The following is a 22970-nucleotide window of genomic DNA, read 5'->3' as shown; positions in this document are numbered from 1 at the left end:
TTAGGTGATTTAAATTATTGACATAACATCTGTTTAGATACAATAAAGTAAATAGACATACATATATACTTCCTTAAAAGTTAGTATGGAGAATAGAGTCTCTAAATAATATAGGTTTACCAGTAGATGTATTCGTAGAACTCAGGAATATGATTCTGGTTCAGCTTATATTTCTTTATATACAGCACCCCAATATCTCATACCGATGACTCATGGCCTGAAGGATGATAATTAGATGATGATGATAGTCATAAAACAAACAGTGTTCTTAACTGAATGTAACGTTATGCAAACATTTATTTAAAAGATCGGCGGCAAAACTTTTGTCTTATCTTTTTGTGCTTTCCGAATCAATTGTAGAATACGAAAAGTGTCATCATTCAATTGATTATATTTCAGTTTATTTAAATAAATATCACCCCTATGCTTTTATTTTACAGTAACACAACAAGTTATACTATTAAGCCTTGTAACGGCGGTCACTCCGGACTTGCACCAGCTTAGAAACAATACAAATTATTTTATGAATAATCCCTGTTCAATAGTAAAACATACTGGCGGTCATTGCGAACTGATTAGTTTTAAACTCACCTGCCGAAATGGATTTACTCAAGAATGGTTGAATGGAGTCATGTAAGTAAAATAATTTGAAAATCGCTATCCATATAAATATTGTCTTGCCTAAATATCAGATTAAATATAGTTCATCTTATTTTTTCGTTTTATATATTTTCAAAATAAAATAAATAGTTAAATATGAGACAGTTTTCATGCTTTTAATTGTAGTTATTAATCTATTTGCGAAATAGAATACGAGTAGGTAGATTTGAAATTGTTGATCATTTCGAAATCAAGCAGTACAAAGGAAATACCTAAATATTAAACTATCAGAGCAAAATTCTGTGAAATAAAATATGCGTGTATAATCATATAAAATAGTATTTTTTACATATCAATGAATTTATGAGTCGGCAAAGTGATTAAGCCGGTCAGTCATGTCGAAGATCTAACAATAATCGTCAATTAATAAAGTAAGATTCTCAAGTATCAAACAAATAAAATGTCGCATGTACGGAAACTTAAATGAAGCTAATACTTCACAAAATGTTCCCCTTTACCCAGGTAGACTAAGTAAAAACTTTATCTCAGTCTCATCCATAGCCGTCAAGCAGCTTGCTAAAAAGACTAAAAAACGCGAAGTCCGCTGTACGTTTGCATATACTTATATTTAAATGGGCGACGGTTAATAAAATATATACCATCAGGTTGACCTTTGTTTACCATTCTAATTACATTAAATGAAAGGAAAAATTCTAATTGCAGTAAATGCACACTTAAAGATTAGATATACCAAACGATGCACATAGATATATTCTATAGTATTTATATAATTAACTAGTAGTATAATAATAATATATCATAAATCATAACTTCCATAGCGAGTCACATTAAACCAGTGTTTCCCAACCTTTCTAGTACCATGGTGGGGACCTTAGCGTTTCTAAAAACTTATGACCCCACCCACCCCATTCCATGTAACTTGAATTGTTCTCTTAAGAAACTTAACTTTAGGAATAACTCACCAGTTAAAGAAACAGTAAGTAAATATTCTAAAATACATTTACTAAAAAGTTAAATAAATATATAAAAGATTATATTCACATTCCATATAATTTTAATAAAGAGTTGTTAGGAAACACTGCATCAAACCATTCGGTATAAACATCATCAATATATAAATTGTTTATGCGCAGGTACGATATATTGCATTTACGTGTAATTGGATGGCCTGGCAAATGTTTCAATATAGGTCGCCTTCAAGAACGTTTTCCTAACTTAAGAAACTTCGAGTTAATTAACTGCACAAAGCTGAATTCTTTCAAAGGAAACTTCGAGGCGTCAACCAGAATAGAGGTACGGCGTATTGCTTTTCCGACTACGAAACTACATATTTTATAAACCTTGTTTTACATTTAGTATCTAATTTATTACATTTTCAATTAATGATATCACATTTATTGAACTTAAATTTGTAATTGTGTTGCATTCGATATAGATATGTAATAAATATGTAGGTACTTTAACTTTATTTTTCTAAAATAAAAGGAGCCTAAGTTACTGCTTATTACATCAATTAAAAAAATATGCTTATTACCTGCCAAAAAAAGACCCGTCAAAATCGGTCCAGCCATTTCAGAGATTAACCGGAAAAAGCAGACAGACAGACAGATAGACAAAAATTGTAAAAAATGTTATTTTGGTGTATATATTTAAATGTATAGATAATCATTTTTTACACATAGATTACACTTCATTTTAGGTGAGATTAAGTGAACCTAATTTTTGACTTCTTTTGATTCAATGACAACTAAATGTATTTCCCCAGAGAGATACAACTTTAGCGGATTTTTTACCTAATGCTTATCTGTTGGGGTATTTCTAAACATATAACTTCAGCTATTCCCAACAAATTAAAAATAAATCTTTCACGGTTGCTTACAATGATAATAACATGATAATGATAAATATCCCGTTTATAGAATGTGCATCTTCTTACAGATCTTAGCAGTACACGGACTTACATCCTTATGGGAAATACCACCAGAAATCGTCAAAAATATGAAAGAACTACGGATTATAGACCTAAGAGGAAATTTGTTGAGACACATTAAACCTGAACTCTTAAGAGGAAATAAATTGCAAGAAGTTTACTTAAGCGGTAAGTTATCTACAGCCGTGCGTGCCTTACTGGAAAAGTTACACATTAGTACTTTGTAATAGTGATACTATTTATTACTACGCGCACCCCGCAACTTCGTCTGCATCACTTACATCACATTTATCGTTGTATTTCGCCCAATTTATATAATATCTTTTAAAATTATATCCTATATGTTATTCTGATGTATAATATGAGCTATATTACTTCTTATAAAGTTAGCTACAATACAACTTATAAAGTTTCATCACAACCCGTTCAGTAGTTTTTGCGTGTAAGACTAACAAACGTCCGTGAAACTGAGCAATCAGTTAAAAATTACATTGATGAACTTAATAACTATAATTGCAAAGGGATTCATAATCTTGTCATGCCGTTTTAAATACAAAAAACAATAAATAGATTGATAACTCGTATTAGCATCCTAGTACATTCTGATTCTTAATAATATTGTTTCATTAAGTAATTATTTATGTCATAGAAGATATTATAATATTAAAAGAAAATATTCTAAATTCGGGCGTTAGGCTGTGAATTAACGGATCATTCGGATAAGATTAGTCTCGTAGTGTACAGCCGCGAGTAGCCAATAAATATATTTTTATTATATATAATTGAATGGCAAACAAGCTGATGACCAGTTGGTAATAGGTAGGTTTTATTTTATATTTTTATTGAGGGTTTTGGGCTATTGTCAGGTGCGTAGTAGTAGTGCGTATCTACATTGCTTGCCCTTTTTTTCAAAGTACTCTACCTAGTCCCACCAGGGACAAGAATTGAAGTATATTCTTAGGAGCGATGGTTTTTATCGCCTCAGGTTATAGTGTATACTTTCCAATGGAGATATTTCGTTTATTAGTGGGCTACAACCACATAGGAATGGTAAGTGGTAACTATAGTACATAAACATGAACACACTACCAACATTACATTTACGTCGTAACGTCCGTCCTACCACTCATAAGTTACCATTCTAGAGAACTAAGATGGCATGCCTCTTATCTAGTAACTTCACTGTATAATCTTACTTTACAAACGAATAAGAAACACAGCATACAAAGCAACCTTCTTAGCGGATGAAATAAATGAGACAAGCTACTTTTGTCTGCGCGTATTATATTTATAAAGTCTACCTCGCATATTTTATTTATTTCAGTCGTGTCGTCACAATGCTTCCACTGTAGATATGAATAGTATTCCGTAACTGAAAGCAGAATCAAATTACTCGACACTATATTCATATTTGCGAGTCTTTTGACCCTTTATTGAAAATGGCAGCGGAGTGATATTTTTGCCCATTTCTGCTATTTTTATACCTATTAATATATATATATATATATATGGTATATTAATGGTAACAACTTATTGCTCCAATAATATAATTATAAAAACACTGTCCTGGTTTTTTCCTAGTAAATAACGTTTCGCAATTTGTCTTCATAAGCAAGAAACAAACTGCGCTTTCTCATTTTTATTTTTCGCAGCATGTCGTCAACAATTAACTGAACCTAAGAAGAATAACTTTAGTTATTCTTCTTAGAGGCAAACAATCAATACGCCCTACTTCGTCTATTAACATAATGGGTTCTATCTGTCAAGTGTAAATATATGCTAGCCTGGTCTTTATAGGGACGACGAAAAGTCGCGATTTTTTGTGATTCCCCCCCTAGCACTTGAAATATTTTTTGTTAATGAATGTGTGAGAAGTTAAAAAATATACCTAAGTATTGGTAAAATATATGTAAAAAAGTACGATCTTAAAATATTAAAATACGTACCAAGTATACTTGAGCCGACTGGTATTGCAGGAGACGATGGTAAGAGACCGGACGGTATGAGTTTGATTCCATGGTAGATGGGCCGGGTGCTGGTATGGGATGCAACCTGTGCAGACACGTTGGCCCCAGCCCATCTACATGGAACCAACAACAGAGCTGGTGCGGCATGTGAAGCGGCTGAAAAAGCCAAAATATGTAAATACAGGGATCTAGTCTCCGAATATGAATTTGTCCCATTCGGTGTCGAGACCCTTGGTCCGTGGGGTCCTAGCGCTATAAGACTTTTCAAAGAAATAACGAAAAGATTAGTCGACATCACAGAAGACCGAAGAGCTGGCAGCTACCTTGGACAAAGAATTAATCTAGCTATTCAAAGAGGGAACGCTGCCAGTATCTTCGGAACGTTGCCTAAACGGGACCCCTTTTAATAATATATTTTAGTCATCATATTATATATTTTTTTTAAGCTTTTTAATTTTAGGTTCTTAGTTGTACAATTAGGTTATGTAAATACTAGTAATAAATTAAAATTTTTATTGTATTATAATACTATTATTTTAAGTATCATTATAACTATAATTTTTTTACAGACAATAAATGGGATTGCTCTGATGGTGGTCTGGATTGGTTGGCGATGGAACGTGACAATAACACACTTAGAAAACGTATCGTAGATTACTACGACTTAATGTGCCATCAAAAACTGTACATGGGGAAGCCGCTCCACAAAGTTATGGATATTATATGGGTAATTAAAATTAATTAGCTAATATTTCTAATTTATCATTTCATGTGACATTATGTGGAGATACTTTCATGAACGTATTAATTAAAGTGATTACATTTAGTAAAGATCATACGTATTATTTAATGTATAGCCAACGCTAGAGTTTTTAAAATAGGCAATATTATGGCAGGCTTTGCCTGAGCGAATTACGTATCATATTGTAAACTAGTATAAGAAATATTTGAGTACCTAACGTTCTTTATAAAGTCTACCCAGCTTATTAAGAATGATTGAGCAATAATTTACCAACCTGTACAAACTATCTCATTTATAATAGAAGTAGGATAGATGACAAATGGATAGCTGTGAGAAAATATAATATAACATATGTAGTATGAAAGTATGTCACCTCAGATCTCATTACAGATGTTACTGTCATGCCTACGTAATGTTGTAACTTTCCCCCCCTTTCCTATGAAAATGTTTCTACGATACCCTCTCTAAATATCAGAGGATCAGCTAAATATAATAGATCAAATACGCAATGGAACACTCAATCCTTTGGCCATATAAATAAATTATTGTGATCGTCTAGTATCGGTGGACCCGTTGTGTATGTAGTAACTATAGATTCTTTTATTGGTATATGATGGAGTAATAACTGCAAGATAAATATATATCTCAATAATATAATTATGATATAGAGTATTTGTTATGAATAATAATTATCAGGTATATAATTAAATCATTGAATCATTATGATTTTAATAAATCAGGTAGGATATGCAAAGTAGGGTTGCACTATACACCATTTGAATATGAAATGGGATGAGTATTCTTAGCACCAAAACAAAATTAGTTTATATTATTAAATCAACATTACAAGTGGTTTCACCAAGCTTGCGATGCTTAAAGTAGGTAGATAAAAATATAGTTGCCAAAGGCAAATCGAGACTGAATTCAGGATCTCACGACACAGAAGCTTACTTATGGATATAGACTCCTTCGGTTCTATGTGGCGATAGAGAGACTGTCAAAGAGACTGCCCGATCTCGAAACTAAATCCCAGCATCACTCGGTCACGTAGCTTACTTAATGGGGAATACCCTTCGGCTACATATAATGTGACATTGGAGATCACCAGTAATTGCAGTACGATAAATAATAATAATAGAGTAGTGTGATAGCTCAATGCCATCAACACCACAATATTGGTCAATCCAATATATAATGTTGATAATTGCTATATTACAAACATAGCATGTAAAGTTTATAAATTTACTTAATACCAAGAATACTCAAGGAATTAAGAATTAGATATTTGTGAATAAGAGCTAGGCTCTAATGTGATTGATTATATGTAAATTAGAATTACTTACATGGCGAAGTAATCTTTATATTGATGAGATATTATAAGCGGGAACTATAAGTCCCAAATCTGAATATAGATGTCTGGATGACACACATAAAGATCAATCATCAACCAAAAGGTAATGTTTAGTTTATAAGAAAGACTGTATGTCCTAATATAGTAATCAGTAATATTTGATTAATCACATAGTGAAATAGTCAAAATAATATAAATAATAGTGTCAGAGGTCTGTGACCTGGATTATTGTGATGTATGGACAACCACGAGGTGGATAGTCAATATGATAGAGGACCGGGGTCCTAGATATAAAAGCCAAGGCCTGATAATTGATAAAATGAGTAACCATAGGATGGATAGTCATAAATTATATTTTCATTGAGGACCGAAGCCCATGAATGTAATTATGTTTATGTATTTATATTTATATATGTATGTATATATACACATATAATATGTATATATAAATTAAAGTACTAAGAGTCCTAATATTATTATACTGAATATTTACGCTCAAGTAATTAGTATTTATTATTAAGGCTAAGGAATTGACTGGAACAAGAAGAATAATATTAAATATATTAATTAATAAAGAACCGAAGTTTCATAAGAATTGATTATAGAATAAAGGTGTAATACTATTATTACATATATGGTTGGTTATGTATTCAAATATATTCAAAATTATACATTAATTTTGATAATTGATCGTTTACATAAATCTCCGATTGTCCAATGGGTGATTGATAGAAATGACTGGAGATGTTACGATCCCATGTCTTATTTATATATTAGTACATTGAAGTTTATTAAATAATAAAACTATATAGTCCTATTATGATACCAGCTTAATTAGCAATTATACTTTTATATGTACATGTTTATTAAACCCACTAGTTATGATGACGATTTAGTCTTCATACCGACCACTGATGATTCAGGGAGAGAACCACAAGTGGTGCCCGAGACTTGTGACTCAGGTGTAGGTCTAAAGGATCCTTTTAGAATGCATTAACACTCACCTTCACTACTTCTGGTAACCTCCCATTCCCAACTAATAACCCCCCAAAAACTACAATATTCACAATTACATATCTTTTTACTTAACTGCTTAATATACACTTCTTCACCTATTAGTTAACGTTAATTTATTACAACCTTAATTATTAGTTTATACTATTCATGTAGAATATACTCAACAGAAAAGATAAGTGCACTTAACGTTACTAATTTCAATGTGATGTATTTTAATAGTTGCATTCGTGTAAATTCAATATGATAATTCTGTATTAATTTGATAGTTCCACTATTTATAGAATGCGAAAGACATCTCTATATCTATAAGGAAGTTATACTGAACCGAATTGCTACTGCTTCAGCTGGTTCATATAAACAATATTCAATATGGATTAATTCGTCTATTAATTACATATTTACTTTGTGCAGTGTATAATAAGTTGTAATATAATAAATGTAATGCGTCCTAAACTTTACCCACACAATGCTGCATATCCAGAGTAGCATCTCTATATTGATACACCAGCCATACAACATGCATACGGTAAAACTTAGGGTGTTAGACCTAGATAACCACTCAGTTATCAACTAAGTTAAATCCCTACTGGTTGTAGAAATCTCCACAGGGATCGTGGTCTAAAACCTTCATTGCGAGCTTTGACTCATCTCTCCTCAAATGATGGAACATGTGACTTCATCATAGATTCATCGATCTGAGCCTCTCTCTCCTCCTGATAAAAACTTCCACAACCTATTTATTATAAACTTCACTTACTTGCTAAAGTCTCCATAGAGATTTACGGTTCACATTTGATCATCATAAATTATTGGAAAATGTTACTTCAATAGTTTATTCATCGATACAAACATTTGCCTCCTTCTAATAAAGCCTTCAGCAAAAATATATATAAGACTCAAGGATCTTCCTCTCACTACATCTTCCGTGTAATGTAATATAGACATGTACTAAATATTAACCATGCAATATCTACATATTCGAAATAGTAAACGTAATTTACTATCCCAAACAAAGAACACCACACAGCAAGACATTTAGTGTGAATAATAGTTTATTTGAAATAAGTAATAAATAGTTGAAATAAGTGAATAAAATATTTATTGTTGATAAGTAACTGAACTATTATTAGCCATCATTATAAGTACAATAGGGTTTTACTATAACTTCCTTAAATTACCTTTATTTTAGACCTAGTAAGTTTATTATTAATATAATCTATAATATATAAAGCTGCATTACGGTGACTCACTCACTGATTGACATAGTTGTTCTCCCAGAAGGAGCGTCCGGGGGTCGAGACGATGTATGGGGGAAATGTTCCTTTGGCTAGGGTGACCACGAGAAAATTCCGAAATTTGGGAAAATCCAAGATGGCGGACAAAGATGGCGGCTAACTTTTACAGTTTCGCTCGGATCGATTCCGTTCAAAGAGTGATTTGGCACGTCTCGGCGGGACCCAGAATATGGCGTAAAAACAAAAAAAAAAAAAAAAATTAAAATCCAAGATGGCGGCGAAAAAATTGCCAAAAACTGGTTGAAAATTTTCTAGGGTTTCAAAAACCGAAATTCCCAGGGTAGTTGCGGGGGTGCTGGCGACACCGGTTGTAGGGCATAGGAAACTCGAAGGACCCGACCTCTAGGGAAAATTATGAAATTTCGAAAATCCAAGATGGCCGACGAGTTGGGGGCGTGTGAATTTGGTCCTAAAAATCCGGATTATTTTCAAAATCATTTTTTAGGTACAGGGCAACCCCGCAGCGAGTCGGCTTCTATGGGGCGATGATGGGTCTCGGTAAGAAGTATTGCCAGCGATAAAAAGAATTTCCGAATTTAGGGTAATTTGGGAGAAATGTCCCAAAAAGTGGGAAAAAATTTTTTCGGCATTTTTGACAAAAGAGGCATCAAGGCCTATCGAGAAACATCCCCTAAAGGGTTTTAGGTGGGTTTTGTTGGAATTTGCTGGCAACACCCATACATGGTTTGACCAAAATAGAAATTGGGGTGTCTCTCCAAAAACTGAAATTCCTAGGGTACTTGCGGGGGAGCTACCGATCCCTATTATAGGGCATTGGGAGGCTGAAAGACCCGGCCTCTAGGGAAAATTATGAAATTTCAAAAATCCAAGATGGCGACCAAGCTATGGGAGATTTAGTTTTTGGAAAAAATTTGGGATATTTTCAATCGAGTTTTTGCTGCACATGGCAACCCTGCAGCTAAACGCCACCTACTGACATGGGTAAGTCTGAGTAAGAAGATTTGCCAGGTCTAAAATTTTTCCCCGATTTTGGGTTAATTTTGGAAAAAAGTCCCATAAAGTGGGAATTTTTTTTTTTTGACATTTTAAATGAAGAACTCGTTTTGGTCTACTACAAATCGTCCCCTGAAGGGTTTTAGGTGGATTTCTTCAGAATTTGCTGGCAACACCCATACATCATCGGACAAATTTTGAAATTGAGGTCTAGCTTCAAAAACTGAAATTGATAGGGTACCTACGAGTACGCTAGCTCAACGCACTGTACGGCGTCGGATAGCCGAAGGACTCGGCCTCTAGGGAAAATTATGAAATTTTAGAAATCCAAGATGGCGGCAGAGATAGGGGAGTTTTGCTTTTCGGAGAAAAATTGGGATATTTTTAAATGTAGTTTTAGGACACTTGGCAACCCCACAGCCAGTCGACTACTATGGAGAGATGATGTGTCTCAACACAAAGTATTACCTGGTATAAAAATTTTCCCCGATTTTAGGGTAATTTTTGAGATAGGTCCTAAAAAGTGGGAAAATTTTTTTTGGACATTTCAAAGAAAAGAATGATGAAAATCTGTCAAAAACAATCCCCCTATTGAGTTTAGGTGTTTTTTGTCAGAATTATCTGGCAACACCTTACATCAGTTTTCTTAGAGAATAGAACTAGAAGGAGTCGCTGAGGCTCTATACAATGTATGAACGAAATGTTTCTGTCACTAGGGTGAATATGTCAAAAGTATTAAAAAGTAAAAATCTAAGATGGCGGCCGAGTTAGGGTACTTAATTTATGTTGACAATTTTAGGGACTTTTTAAAATTCAATTTTGGGGTACAATTAATCCCTGACGCGAGTTGACTTCTATAGAGCAATGGAAACTCTCGGTGGAAAATTTTACCTGGTCTAAAAATTTTCCCCGATTTTGGGGTAATTTCGGAGAAAAGTAAAAAAACGTGGGAATTTTTTTTTTCGTTAATTTGAACAAAACAGTGATGAGCATTGGTTCAAAATCATCCCCCAAAGGATCCTAGGTGGTTTTTGTCAAAATCATCTGGCAGCACCATACATCGATTTTCATAGTAAACCGTACTAAGGAACTAGAGGTGTAACCTGGGCTCTGTACAATGTATATATGAAGTGTTTCTGTCACCAAAATGTATGTGTTAAAAGTATTTAAAAAGGAAAAATCCAAGATGGCGGCCGAATTAGGATACTTTATTTATTATGACAATTTTAAGGTCTTTTTAGTAAATTCAGTTTTGTGGCACCTATCAACCCTGCAGCGAACTGACTTCTATTGAGGAATGGAAACTCTCGGTGCGAAGTATTAACTAATTTTCATAGTAAACAGTACTAAGGAAGTACTAGAAGGAGTCACCTTACATCTGTACAATGTATGGACAAAATGTTTCTGTCACCAAAGTGGATAAGTTAAAAGTATTTAAAAAAGGAAAAATCCAAGGTGGCGGCCGAGTTTGAGTATTTTTTCTCTGATGATAAATTTACCTGGCTTCCCTGCAGCGAGTCGACCTTTATTGAGCCGTGGTAGATTTCGGTTCGAAATATTACCTAGTTTACAAATGTTCCCCGTTTTTTGGGTAATTTTGCAAACCCAAAATGTGGGATTTTTTTTTCGACAAACTATATATAAGAGCAACGGAGATCTATAATAAATATCATTTTAATAGTTATATGCGATTTTTTGTAAAATTAGGTGGCAACACCATGCATCGATTTTCGTAAAAAGTAATATTTACTAAGGACCCACTAGAAGGATCGTGTCTCTGTACAATATATGGACGAAAAAGGAAAAATGGTATGAAAATTTTCCCCGATTTTGGGTAATTTAGAAGACAAGTCCAAAATGTGGGATTTTTTTTTCGATATTTCAAACAAAATAATGATGGATATCTGTCAAAAATCATCCCCTTATTGGTTTTTGTCACAATTATTTGGCAACATCTTAGATCAGTTTTCTTAGGGAATAGTACAAGAAGAAGTCACCGAGACTCTACATAATGTATGGACGAAATGTTTCTGTTATTAGGGTGAATACGTCAAAAGTATTAAGAAGTAAAAATCCAAGATGGCGGCCGAGTTAGGGTACTTTTTTAAATTCAATTTTCAGGTACCCATCGTCACTGCAGCGAGTTGACTTTTATGGAACAGTGGAAACTCTGGGTACGAAGCACTATCTGGTCTAAAAATTTTCCCCGATTTTAGGGTAATATCGGAGAGAAGTAAAAAAAAACGTGGAATTTTTTGTTTCATCATTTTAGACCAAACAATGATGACGATCTGTCAAAAATAATCCCCAAGGGGTCTTAGGTGTTTTTTGTTAAAATGAGCTGGCAACACCATATATAGATTTCCATTGTAAACAGTACTTAGGAACTACTAGAAGGAGTTACCTTGGCTCTGTACAATGTATGGACGAAATGTTTCTCACCAAGGTGTATATGTTAAAACAACTATTTAAAATGGAATCATTCAAGATGGCGGCCGAGTTAGGGTACTTTATTCCCGATGACAAGTTTAGGGACGTTTTAAAACTCATTTTTGGGGTAGTATTTTATTTCTTACAGCAAGTTACTTCTATGGAGCAAAGACGTGAAGTATTATATAGGCTACAAATTTTCCCCGATTTTTGGGTAATTTTGCAAACCTTAAATGTGGGAATTTTTTTTCGACATTTAAACATAAAAGTGACGGGTATCTATAATAAATCTCATCTTAATAGTTTTATGCAATTTTTTGTAAAATTAGGGGGCAACACCATGCATAGATTTTCGTAGAAAGTAATATTTACTAAGGAACCGACCGAATATTTTAAAAGGACCGTGTCTCTGTACATTATATGGACGAAATATATCTGTCGTCATGTAATATATACGTCAGAAGTATCAAAATGGAAAAATCCAAGATGGTCGCCGAGGTTGGCTTTGAACAAAATTTGGAAGATTTTTTTATTTTGGTACATTGTAACCATGCAGCGAGTCCGCTTTTATGGGATGGCATTGAATCTTAGTATTGCCAGCGCTAAAAACTTTCTCCGATTTTAATATTTATGATATTTTAATTAAAAGAGTGTTGAGTGGTTATTATTTATCATAGGTCCTTTACCTACGATAAATAATAACCCTAAGGCTTTTATCAAAATTATTTGGAAAACTTTACTATGAAAACCGATGTAAGTTTGATACATCGGTTTTCATAGTAAACTATTAGAAGGAGTTGACAATGTATGGACGAAATGTTTTTGTCACCCGGGTAGCTAAGCCAAAATAAAAAAAAATAAAAAGTCGAAATGGTATATAGAAAGGTAGGTTAGGTTAGGTTTTGTATTGCGACTCTTACAGTAGAAATTATGGCCTCAGAATAATATAGTAAACAAAAAAGTAGGTTAGGTTAGGTTTTGTATTATGATTTCTACATTATAAACTGTGAACCCAAATTAATATAGTATACAGAAAGGTAGGTAATGTGAGGTTTTGTATTGTGCCTATTGCAATAAAAATTAAAGCCACAGGTCGAAATGGTATACTGAAAGTTACGTTTGGTTAGGATTTCTATTGCGACTCTTACAGTAGAAATTATGCCCTCAGAATAATATAGTAAACAAAAAGGTAGGTTAATCTCTACATTAAAAACTTGACCCTAGACTAATATAGTATACAGAAAGGTAGGTTAGGTTAGGTTTTGTATTGTGAACATTACAACATAAAGTTTTGCCACACTGTTACAATTTGAAGTCACATGAATGATTTCGTATCAAAACAGACAACTCTACTTGCCAACCAAGTCTATTCGAAAAGAAAACCGTCTTCACAAAAAAAATCAGCGACAACGCCTCGCGGGCCTCTTGAGGCCCGCGCACACACGCACCCTCTAGTCTATAATATATAAAGCTGCATTACGGTCACTGACTGATTGACATAGTTGTTCTCCCAGAAGCAGTGCCGGGGGGTCGTGACGATGTATGGGGGAAGTGTACCTCTCGCCAGGGTGACCACGAGAAAATTCCGAAATTTGGGAAAATCCAAGATGGCGGACCAAGATGGCGACTGAACTTTGTCAATTTCCATCGGATCGATTTCGTTCAAGCGGTAGTTCGTAGCGGGCCGCAAACGGTTGTATTTTAGGTTAAAAGAAAAAAATAAAATCCAAGATGGCGGCGTGAAAATGAAAATGAAAATTGTAATTTTTCGAGGGTTTCAAAAACCGAAATTCCCAGGGTAGTTGCGGGGGTGCTGGCGACACCGGTTGTGGGGCATAGGAAAGTCGAAGGACCCGGCCTCTAGGGAAAATTATGAAATTTCGAAAATCCAAGATGGCCGACGAGTTGGGGGCGTGTGAATTTGGTCCTAAAAATCCGGATTATTTCCAAAATCATTTTTTAGGTACAGGGCAACCCCGCAGCGAGTCGGCTTCTATGGGGCGATGATGGGTCTCGGTAAGAAGTATTGCCAGCGCTAAAAAGAATTCCCGAATTTGGGGTAATTTGGGAGAAATGTTCCAAAAAGTGGGAAAAAATTTTTTCGGCATTTTTGACAAAAGAGGCATCAAGGCCTATCGAGAAACATCCCCTAAAGGGTTTTAGGTGGGTTTTGTCGAAATTTGTTGGCAACACCCATACATGGTTTGACCAAAATTGAAATTGGGGTGTCTCTCCAAAAACTGAAATTCCTAGGGTACTAGCAGGGATGCTACCGATCCCTATTGTAGGGTGTTGGGAGGCTGAAAGACCCGGACTGTAGGGAAAATTATGAAATTTCAGAAATCCAAGATGGCGGCCAAGCTATGGGAGATTTAGTTTTTGGAAAAATTTTGGGATATTTTCAATCGCGTTTTTGCTGCACATGGCAACCCCGTAGCTAAACGCCACCTACTGACATGGGTAAGTCTCAGTAAGAAGATTTGCCAGGCCTAAAATTTTTCCCCGATTTTGGGTTAATTTTGGAAAAAAGTCCCATAAAGTGGGAAATTTTTTTTTTGACATTTTAAATGAAGAACTCTTTTTGGTCTACTACAAATCGTCCCCTGAAGGGTTTTAGGTGGATTTTTTCAGAATTTGCTGGCAACACCCATACATCATGGGACAAATTTTGAAATTGAGGTCTAGCTTCAAAAACTGAAATTGATAGGGTACCTACGAGTATGCTAGCTCAACGCACTGTGCGGCGTCGGATAGCCGAAGAACCCGGCCTCTAGGGAAAATTATGAAATTTTAGAAATCCAAGATGGCGGCACAGATAGGGGAGTTTTGCTTTTCGGAGAAAATTTGGGACATTTTTAAATGTTGTTTTAGGACACATGGCAACCCCGCAGCGAGTCGACTTCTATGGAGAGATGATGTCTCTTGACACAAAGTATTACCTGGTATGAAAATTTTCCCCGATTTTGGGGTATTTTTTGAGACAGGTCCTAAAAAGTGGGAAATTTTTTTTTCGACATTTCAAACAAAAGATTGATGAAAATCTGTCAAAAGTCATCCCCTTAAGGATTTTTGGTGGTTTTTGTCAGAATTATCTGGCAACACCGCAGATCAGTTTTCTTAGGGAATAGTACAAGAAGAAGTCACCGAGGCTCTACATAATGTATGGACGAAATGTTTCTGTTACTAAGGTGAATACGTCAAAACTATTAAGAAGTAAAAATCCAAAATGGCGGCAGAGATAGGGGAGTTTTGCTTTTCGGAGAAAATTTGAGATATTTTTAAATGTAGTTTTAGGACACTTGGTAACCCCACAGCCGGTCGAGTTCTATGGAGAGATGATGTATCTCAACACAAAGTATTACCTGGTATAAAAATTTTCCCCGAATTTAGGGTATTTTTTGAGATAGGTCCTAAAAAGTGGGAAAATATTTTTTGGACATTTCAAACAAAAGAATGATGAAAATCTGTCAAAAACAATCCCTTTATTGATTTTAGGTGGTTTTTGTCAGAATTATCTGGCAACACCTTACATCAGTTTTCTTAGAGAATAGTACTAGAAGGAGTCACCGAGGCTCTATACAATGTATGAACGAAATGTTTCTGTCACTAGGGTGAATATGTCAAAAGTATTAAAAAGTAAAAATCTAAGATGGCGGCCGAGTTACGGTACTTAATTTATGTTGACATTTTTAGGGACTTTTAAAAATTCAATTTTGGGGTACCATTAATCTTTGCAGCGACTGACAGTTGACTTTTATGGAGCAGTGGGAACTCTCGATGGGAAATATTACCTGGTCTAAAAAATTCCCCGATTTTGGGGTAGTTTCGGAGAAAAATTAAAAAACGTGGGAAATTTTTTTTTCGTTAAGTTGAACAAAACAGTTATGACCGTTGGTCCAAAATCATCCCCCAAAGGGTCCTAGGTGGTTTTTGTCAAAATCAGCTGGCAACACCATAACTCGATTTTCATAGTAAACCGTACTCAAGAACTACTAAGTGTAACATGGGCTCTGTACAATGTATACATGAAGTGTTTCTGTCACCAAAATGTATGTGTTAAAGGTATTTAAAAAGGAAAAATCCAAGATGGCGGCCGAATTAGGATCTATGATGACAGTTATAAGAACTTTTTAAAATTCAGTTTTGTGGCACCTATCATCCCTGCAACGAATTGACTTGTATTGAGAAATGGAAACTCTCGGTGCGAAGTATTAACTAATTTTCATAGTAAACAGTACTAAGGAACTACTAGAAGGAGTCACCTTAGCTCTGTACAATGTACAATGTATGGACAAAATGTTTCTGTCACCAAAGTGGATAAGTTAAAAATATTCAAAAAGGAAAAAAAGTTTGAGTATTTTATCTCTGGTGATAAATTTAGGAATATATTTTGGGGTACCTGGCTTCCCTGCAGCGAGTCGACCTTTATTGAGCCATGGCAGATTTCGGTTTGAAATATTATCTAGGCTACAAATTTTCCCCGATTTTTGGGTAATTTTGCAAACCCAAAATGTGGGAATTTTTTTTCGACATTCTAACATAAGAGTGACGGGGATCTATAATAAATCTCATCTTAATAGTTTCATGCGATTTTTTTGCAAAATTAGGTGGCATGACCAAGCATACATTTCTGTATACTAATACAGAATGGTAGGTAATGTGAGGTTCTATATTGTGATCATTGCAATAAAAATTAAAGCCACAGGTCCAAATGGTATACAGAAAGGTAGGTTAAGTTAGGTTTTGTATTGCGACTCTTACAGTAGAAATTATGGCCTCAGAATAATATAGTAAACAAAAAGGTAGGTTAGGTTAGGTTTCGTATTATGATCTCTACATTAAAAACTTTGACCCCAGACTAATATAGTATACAGAAAGGTAGGTTAGGTTAGGTTTTGTATTGTGACCATTACAATACAATGTTTCGCCACAGGATGGTACACGATACGTACATGGAACAGAAAACCGTCTTCACAAAAAAAATCAAAGACAACGCCTCGCGGGCCTCTTGAGGCCCGCGCACACACGCACCCACTAGTCTATAATATATAAAGCTGCATTACGGTGACTCACTGATTGACATAGTTGTTCTCCCAGAAGGAGTGCCGGGGGGTCGTGACGATGTATGGGGGAAGTGTACCTCTCGCTAGGGTGACCACGAGAAAATTCCGAAAGTTGGGAAAATCCAAGATGGCGGACCAAGATGGCGGCTGAACTTTGTCAATTTCCATCGGATCGATTTCGTTCAAGCGGTAGTTCGTAGCGGGCCGCAAACGGTTGCATGTCAGGTTAAAAGAAAAAAATAAAATCCAAGATGGCGGCGTGAAAAATGAAAATGGAAATTGTAATTTTTCGAGGGTTTCAAAAACCGAAATTCCCAGGGTAGTTGCGGGGGTGCTGGCGACACCGGTTGTGGGGCATAGGAAAGTCGAAGGACCCGGCCTCTAGGGAAAATTATGAAATTTCGAAAATCCAAGATGGCCGCCGAGTTGCGGGCGTGTGAATTTGGTCCTAAAAATCCGGATTATTTTTAAAGTCATTTTTTAGGTACAGGGCAACCCCGCAGCGAGTCGGCTTCTATGGGGCGATGATGGGTCTCGGTAAGAAGTATTGCCAGCGCTAAAAAAAAATTCCGAATTGGGGGTAATTTGGGAGAAATGTCCCAAAAAGTGGGAAAACATTTTTTCGGCATTTTTAACAAAAGAAGCATCAAGGCCTATCGAGAAACATCCCCTAGAGGGTTTTAGGTGGGTTTTGTTGGAATTTGCTGGCAACACCCATACATGGTTTGACCAAAATAGAAATTGGGGTGTCTCTCCAAAAACTGAAATTCCTAGGGTACTTGCGGGGATGCTACCGATCCCTATTGTAGGGCATTGGGAGGCTGAAAGACCCGGCCTCTAGGGAAAATTATGAAATTTCAGAAATCCAAGATGGCGGCCAAGCTATGGGAGATTTAGTTTTTGGAAAAATTTTGGGATATTTTCAATCGCGTTTTTGCTGCACATGGCAACCCCGAAGCTTGTCTCTTCCTACGGACTTGGATAACTCTCAGTAGGAAGGTTTATAAAGCCTAAAAAATTTCCCCGATTTTGGGTTAACTTTGGAAAAAAGTCCCATAAAGTGGTAAAATTTTTTTTCGACATTTTTAATGAAGAAGCCTTGTTGGTCTACCAAAAATCGTCCCCTGAAGGGTTTTAGGGGGATTTTGTCAGAATTTGCTGGCAACACCCATACATCATGGGACAAATTTTGAAATTGAGGTCTAGCTTCAAAAACTGAAATTGATAGGGTACCTACGAGGGTGCTAGCTTAACGCACTGTGCGGCGTCGGATAGCCGAAGGACCCGGCCTCTAGGGAAAATTATGAAATTTTAGAAATCCAAGATGGTGGCAGAGGTAGGAGAGTTTTGCTTTTCGGAGAAAATTTGGGACATTTTTAAATGTTGTTTTAGGACACATGGCAACCCCGCAGCGAGTCGACTTCTATGGAGAGATGATGTCTCTTGACACAAAGTATTACCTGGTATGAAAATTTTCCCCGATTTTGGGGTATTTTTTGAGACAGGTCCTAAAAAGTGGGAAAATTTTTTTTCAACATTTCAAATAAAAGAATGATGAAAATCTGTCAAAAGTCATCCCCTTAAGGATTTTTGGTGGTTTTTGTCAAAATTATCTGGCAACACCTCAGATCAGTTTTCTAAGGGAATAGTACAAGAAGAAGTCACCGAGGCTCTACATAATGTATGGACGAAATATTTCTGTTACTAAGGTGAATACGTCAAAACTATTAAGAAGTAAAAATCCAAAATGGCGGCAGAGATAGGGGAGTTTTGCTTTTCGGAGAAAATTTGCGATATTTTTAAATGTAGTTTTAGGACACTTGCCAACCCCACAGCCAGTCGACTTCTATGGAGAGATGATGTGTCTCAACACAAAGTATTACCTGGTATAAAAATTTTCCCCAATTTTAGGGTAATTTTTGAGATAAGTCCTAAAAAGTGGGACAATAATTTTCGGACATTTCAAACAAAAGAATGATGAAAATCTGTCAAAAACAATCCCCCTATTGATTTTAGGTGGATTTTGTCAGAATTATCTGGCAACACCTTACATCAGTTTTCTTAGAGAATAGTACTAGGAGTCACCGAGGCTCTATACAATGTATGAACGAAATGTTTCTGTCACTAGGGTGAATATGTCAAAAGTATGTAAAAGTAAAAATCTAAGATGGCGGCCGAGTTAGGGTATACTTAATTTATGTTGACATTTTTAGGGACTTTTAAAAATTCAATTTTGGGGTACCACTAAACCTTGCAGCGAGTTGACTTCTATAGAGCAATGGAAATTCTCGGTGGGAAATATTACCTGGTCCAAAAAATTTTCCCGATTTTGGGGTAATTTCGAAGAAAAGTAAAAAAACGTGGAATTTTTTTTCGTCAATTTGAACAAAACAGTGATGAGAATTGGTCCAAAATTATACCTCAAAGGGCCCTAGGTGGTTTTTGTCAAAATCTCCTGGCAACACCATACATCGATTTTTATAGTAAACCGTACTAAGGAACTCCTAGGTGTATGTAACCTGGGCTCTGTACAATATATGGATGAAATGTTTCTATCACCAGTGTATATGTTAAAAGTATTTAAAAAGAAAAAATCCAAGATGGCGGCCGAATTAGGATACTTTATCTATGATGACAATTTTAAGAACTTTTTAAAATTCAGTTTTGTGGCAGGCAACGAATTGACGTGTATTGAGGAATGGAAACTCTCGGTGCGAAGTATTAACTAATTTTCATAGTAAACAGTACTAAGGAACTACTAGAAGGAGTCACCTTAGCTCTGTACAATGTATGGACAAAATGTTTCAATCGCCAAAGTGGATAAGTTAAAAGTATTCAAAAAGGAAAAATCCAAGATGGCGGCCGAGTTCGAGTATTTTATCTCTGATGATAAATTTAGGAATATATTTTGGGGTACCTGGCTTCCCTGCAGCGAGTCGACCTTTATTGAGCCATGGTAGATTTCGGTTCGAAATATTATCTAGGCTACAAATTTTCCCCGATTTTTGGGTAATTTTGCAAACCCAAAATGTGGGAATTTTTTTTTTCGACATTCTAACATAAGAGTGACGGGGATCCATAATAAATGTCATCTTAATAGTTTCATGCGATTTTTTTTGTAAAATTAGTTGGCAACACCAAGCATACATTTCTACTAATACAGAAAGGTAGGTAATGTGAGGTTTTGTATTGTGACCGTTGCAATAAAAATTAAAGCCACAGGTATCGAAATGGTATACAGAAAGGTAGGTTAGGTTAGGTTTTGTATTGTGACCATTACAATTCAAAGTTTCGCCACAGGATGGTACACGGTAAACAGAAATTCTCTGTTACATTAGGAAGTCACCTAATAGTATCAAAACAGACAACTCTACTTGCCAACCAAGTTTATTCGAAAAGAAAACCGTCTTCACAAAAAAAATCTACGACAACGCCTCGCGGGCCTCTTGAGGCCCGCGCACACACGCACCCTCTAGTTATCATATAAAGTATTAGGGTTATTAACAACTATTAAAGAACACAATTAAATTCATTAGCATCTAACGAGGAAATAGACACATTTAATATTAAACTCCCAAACCTTTCAACCTAACTAAAGAGAATAAATCAATATAATTCAGATTTAGGTACAAATTGAGACTATTATCGTAATATAAGAAAGACACAAATAAACCATGTTCGTTAAATTTTATATTATAAGTAATTAAACTAAATCAATGTATTCGACAACATATTAATTCTACGCAAATCATAAAATAAATAAACACATGTACATTTGCTAATTAACTTGGCAGTTTATCTAAAATATCCCCATAATACAGTCAAATGATGACGGACATACAGTATATTGAAAGAATTAAAATGACTTACCAATATGTTGACAAGAACGGGTATTAAAATTATTAAAATCACTTACTAAAATCTCCTTATTTACGAATATTAAAAGAATTAAATACACACTTGTTACCCCTATGAAAACTCACCGACGACTACGGCTCAACTTTTGTTTCTTCGTCCTTCCTCACAATTCTACCGACTTTGGTTTTGCCAAATATATATATCTAAACATAACTCAACGTGAGAACTTCGTTCTTAGGCAGTTCACACTAATTATACAGGATGATTTTTAAATTTATTTTGTAACACTTTTCTTTATCCTAAATTTTATTTTGTTTTACAATTATTTTTCCTATATAAAATATAAACAACCATTTACCGAGTTTGCATAATATATTTACTTGTTTATTAATTTAATGCTGATATAACATTATAATAGATTGCAAACACATATATAATATGTAATCAAAATTAAAATCTGTAATAAAAAAATAAAAATTTAATTTATAATTTACTTAATAAATAATTATAATTAGATAAACGTTAGTATTCATATATAAATGCTCATTCTGTTGATACTATTATTTTACATACTGTGTTTTTATAAAATTCTAATAAATTCCTTTCTATTATCAAAACCTGAACTAATGTTTCAATACAATTAAATCCTTAGAAATCGTTTTCTATTTATCTATTTAAATCATGATCTCTTACAATGTAGTAAATTGGAACATCCTATGTATGCATGTCGGCTTTCTTTTGTTAAACACAAAGGATGCCGTTCTATTGTCCTATTTGCTAGTAAATATGTTTACAGAAAAATATTTAACAGTTCTTAATGGTTTTGTTTTTAACACACGTGTAATATCTGTAGATAGTGTGTTTGTCGGCCTTCTTTTTGACGAACACAAAAGGATGCCGCCCTATTGTCTTTTCTGCTAGTAAACATGTTTACATATATGCATTTAACAGTTTTTTAATGGCTTTATTTTGACACACAAGTAATATCTATAGATAGTTATAGCGAACTATCGTTTTTCTGGTATTGAAAGCTAAATACACAATATTGTTTTTTTTTAATATTTTGTACTATTTTACATATAACTTATTTTATGTATTTTATTTATCAAATAAGACTTGCTTGACGATGCTTCTATTACAATTATTTTGTCAATTAATAACAGAATATATGCTAATTTATTCTATGTTTAGTTATCAAATACAATTTTTGAAGTGCATATTTTTAATATGTACATTTTTATTGTTATTTCTTTTTATCACCCATTTTATGCAAAATATGACGTTAAAACTAAAATGAGTACTAGGCGAACCGTCACAGTCGACCTCCTAATTATCATGGAGTTTACCAGAGTGATAATTACATTAGATTTATCTACTAATAACTATCCTTTCTTTTGTTTTGTTTGCTTTATTTCCATTATATAACTTATAAGTTTTAATCTTTAAATAATAATTATAATTATTTTCTTTTATCATAATTTTATAAAATATATGATGTTAACTAAAATGAATAACAGGCGAACCGTCACAATGTCCGTGATGCTGTTAGACTTTTGCCATTTTTTATTACATGGCCATTCTAATTACAGCTATAAAAAAATAATACACAAAATAAAAATAATAAATTAGTCACTAGTACACTAAGCCCACAGAGCTACGAATAGACTCGCCTAGTCAAATAGGTAAAAAATGACAATTCCATTTAAAGTCCTGTATTACCGACAACTCCGCGAAGAGAGCAG

The 22970-nt window shown here is 34.5% G+C and overlaps 1 protein-coding gene across 1 annotated transcript in view; it reads left to right on the top strand.

Moving 5' to 3' along the window:
* The window catches only part of LOC131848137 (protein singed wings 2), a 48187-nt gene that overhangs the window by 972 nt on the left and 24245 nt on the right, over nt 1-22970 (top strand). The window contains exons 2-5 of the mRNA XM_059197904.1: nt 441-633; nt 1755-1914; nt 2560-2719; nt 5088-5245. Coding sequence (XP_059053887.1) covers nt 441-633; nt 1755-1914; nt 2560-2719; nt 5088-5245 — 671 coding nt within the window. The remainder of the gene's footprint in view (nt 1-440; nt 634-1754; nt 1915-2559; nt 2720-5087; nt 5246-22970) is intronic.

The sequence above is a fragment of the Achroia grisella genome, unplaced genomic scaffold (assembly GCF_030625045.1).
Source record: "Achroia grisella isolate CSIRO2021 unplaced genomic scaffold, CSIRO_AGI_Agris_v1 utg109, whole genome shotgun sequence".
Lineage (NCBI taxonomy): Eukaryota > Metazoa > Arthropoda > Insecta > Lepidoptera > Pyralidae > Achroia > Achroia grisella.
The sequence above is the reverse complement of the archived record's forward strand: the minus strand, read 5'-3'. Positions and strand labels throughout refer to the sequence as shown.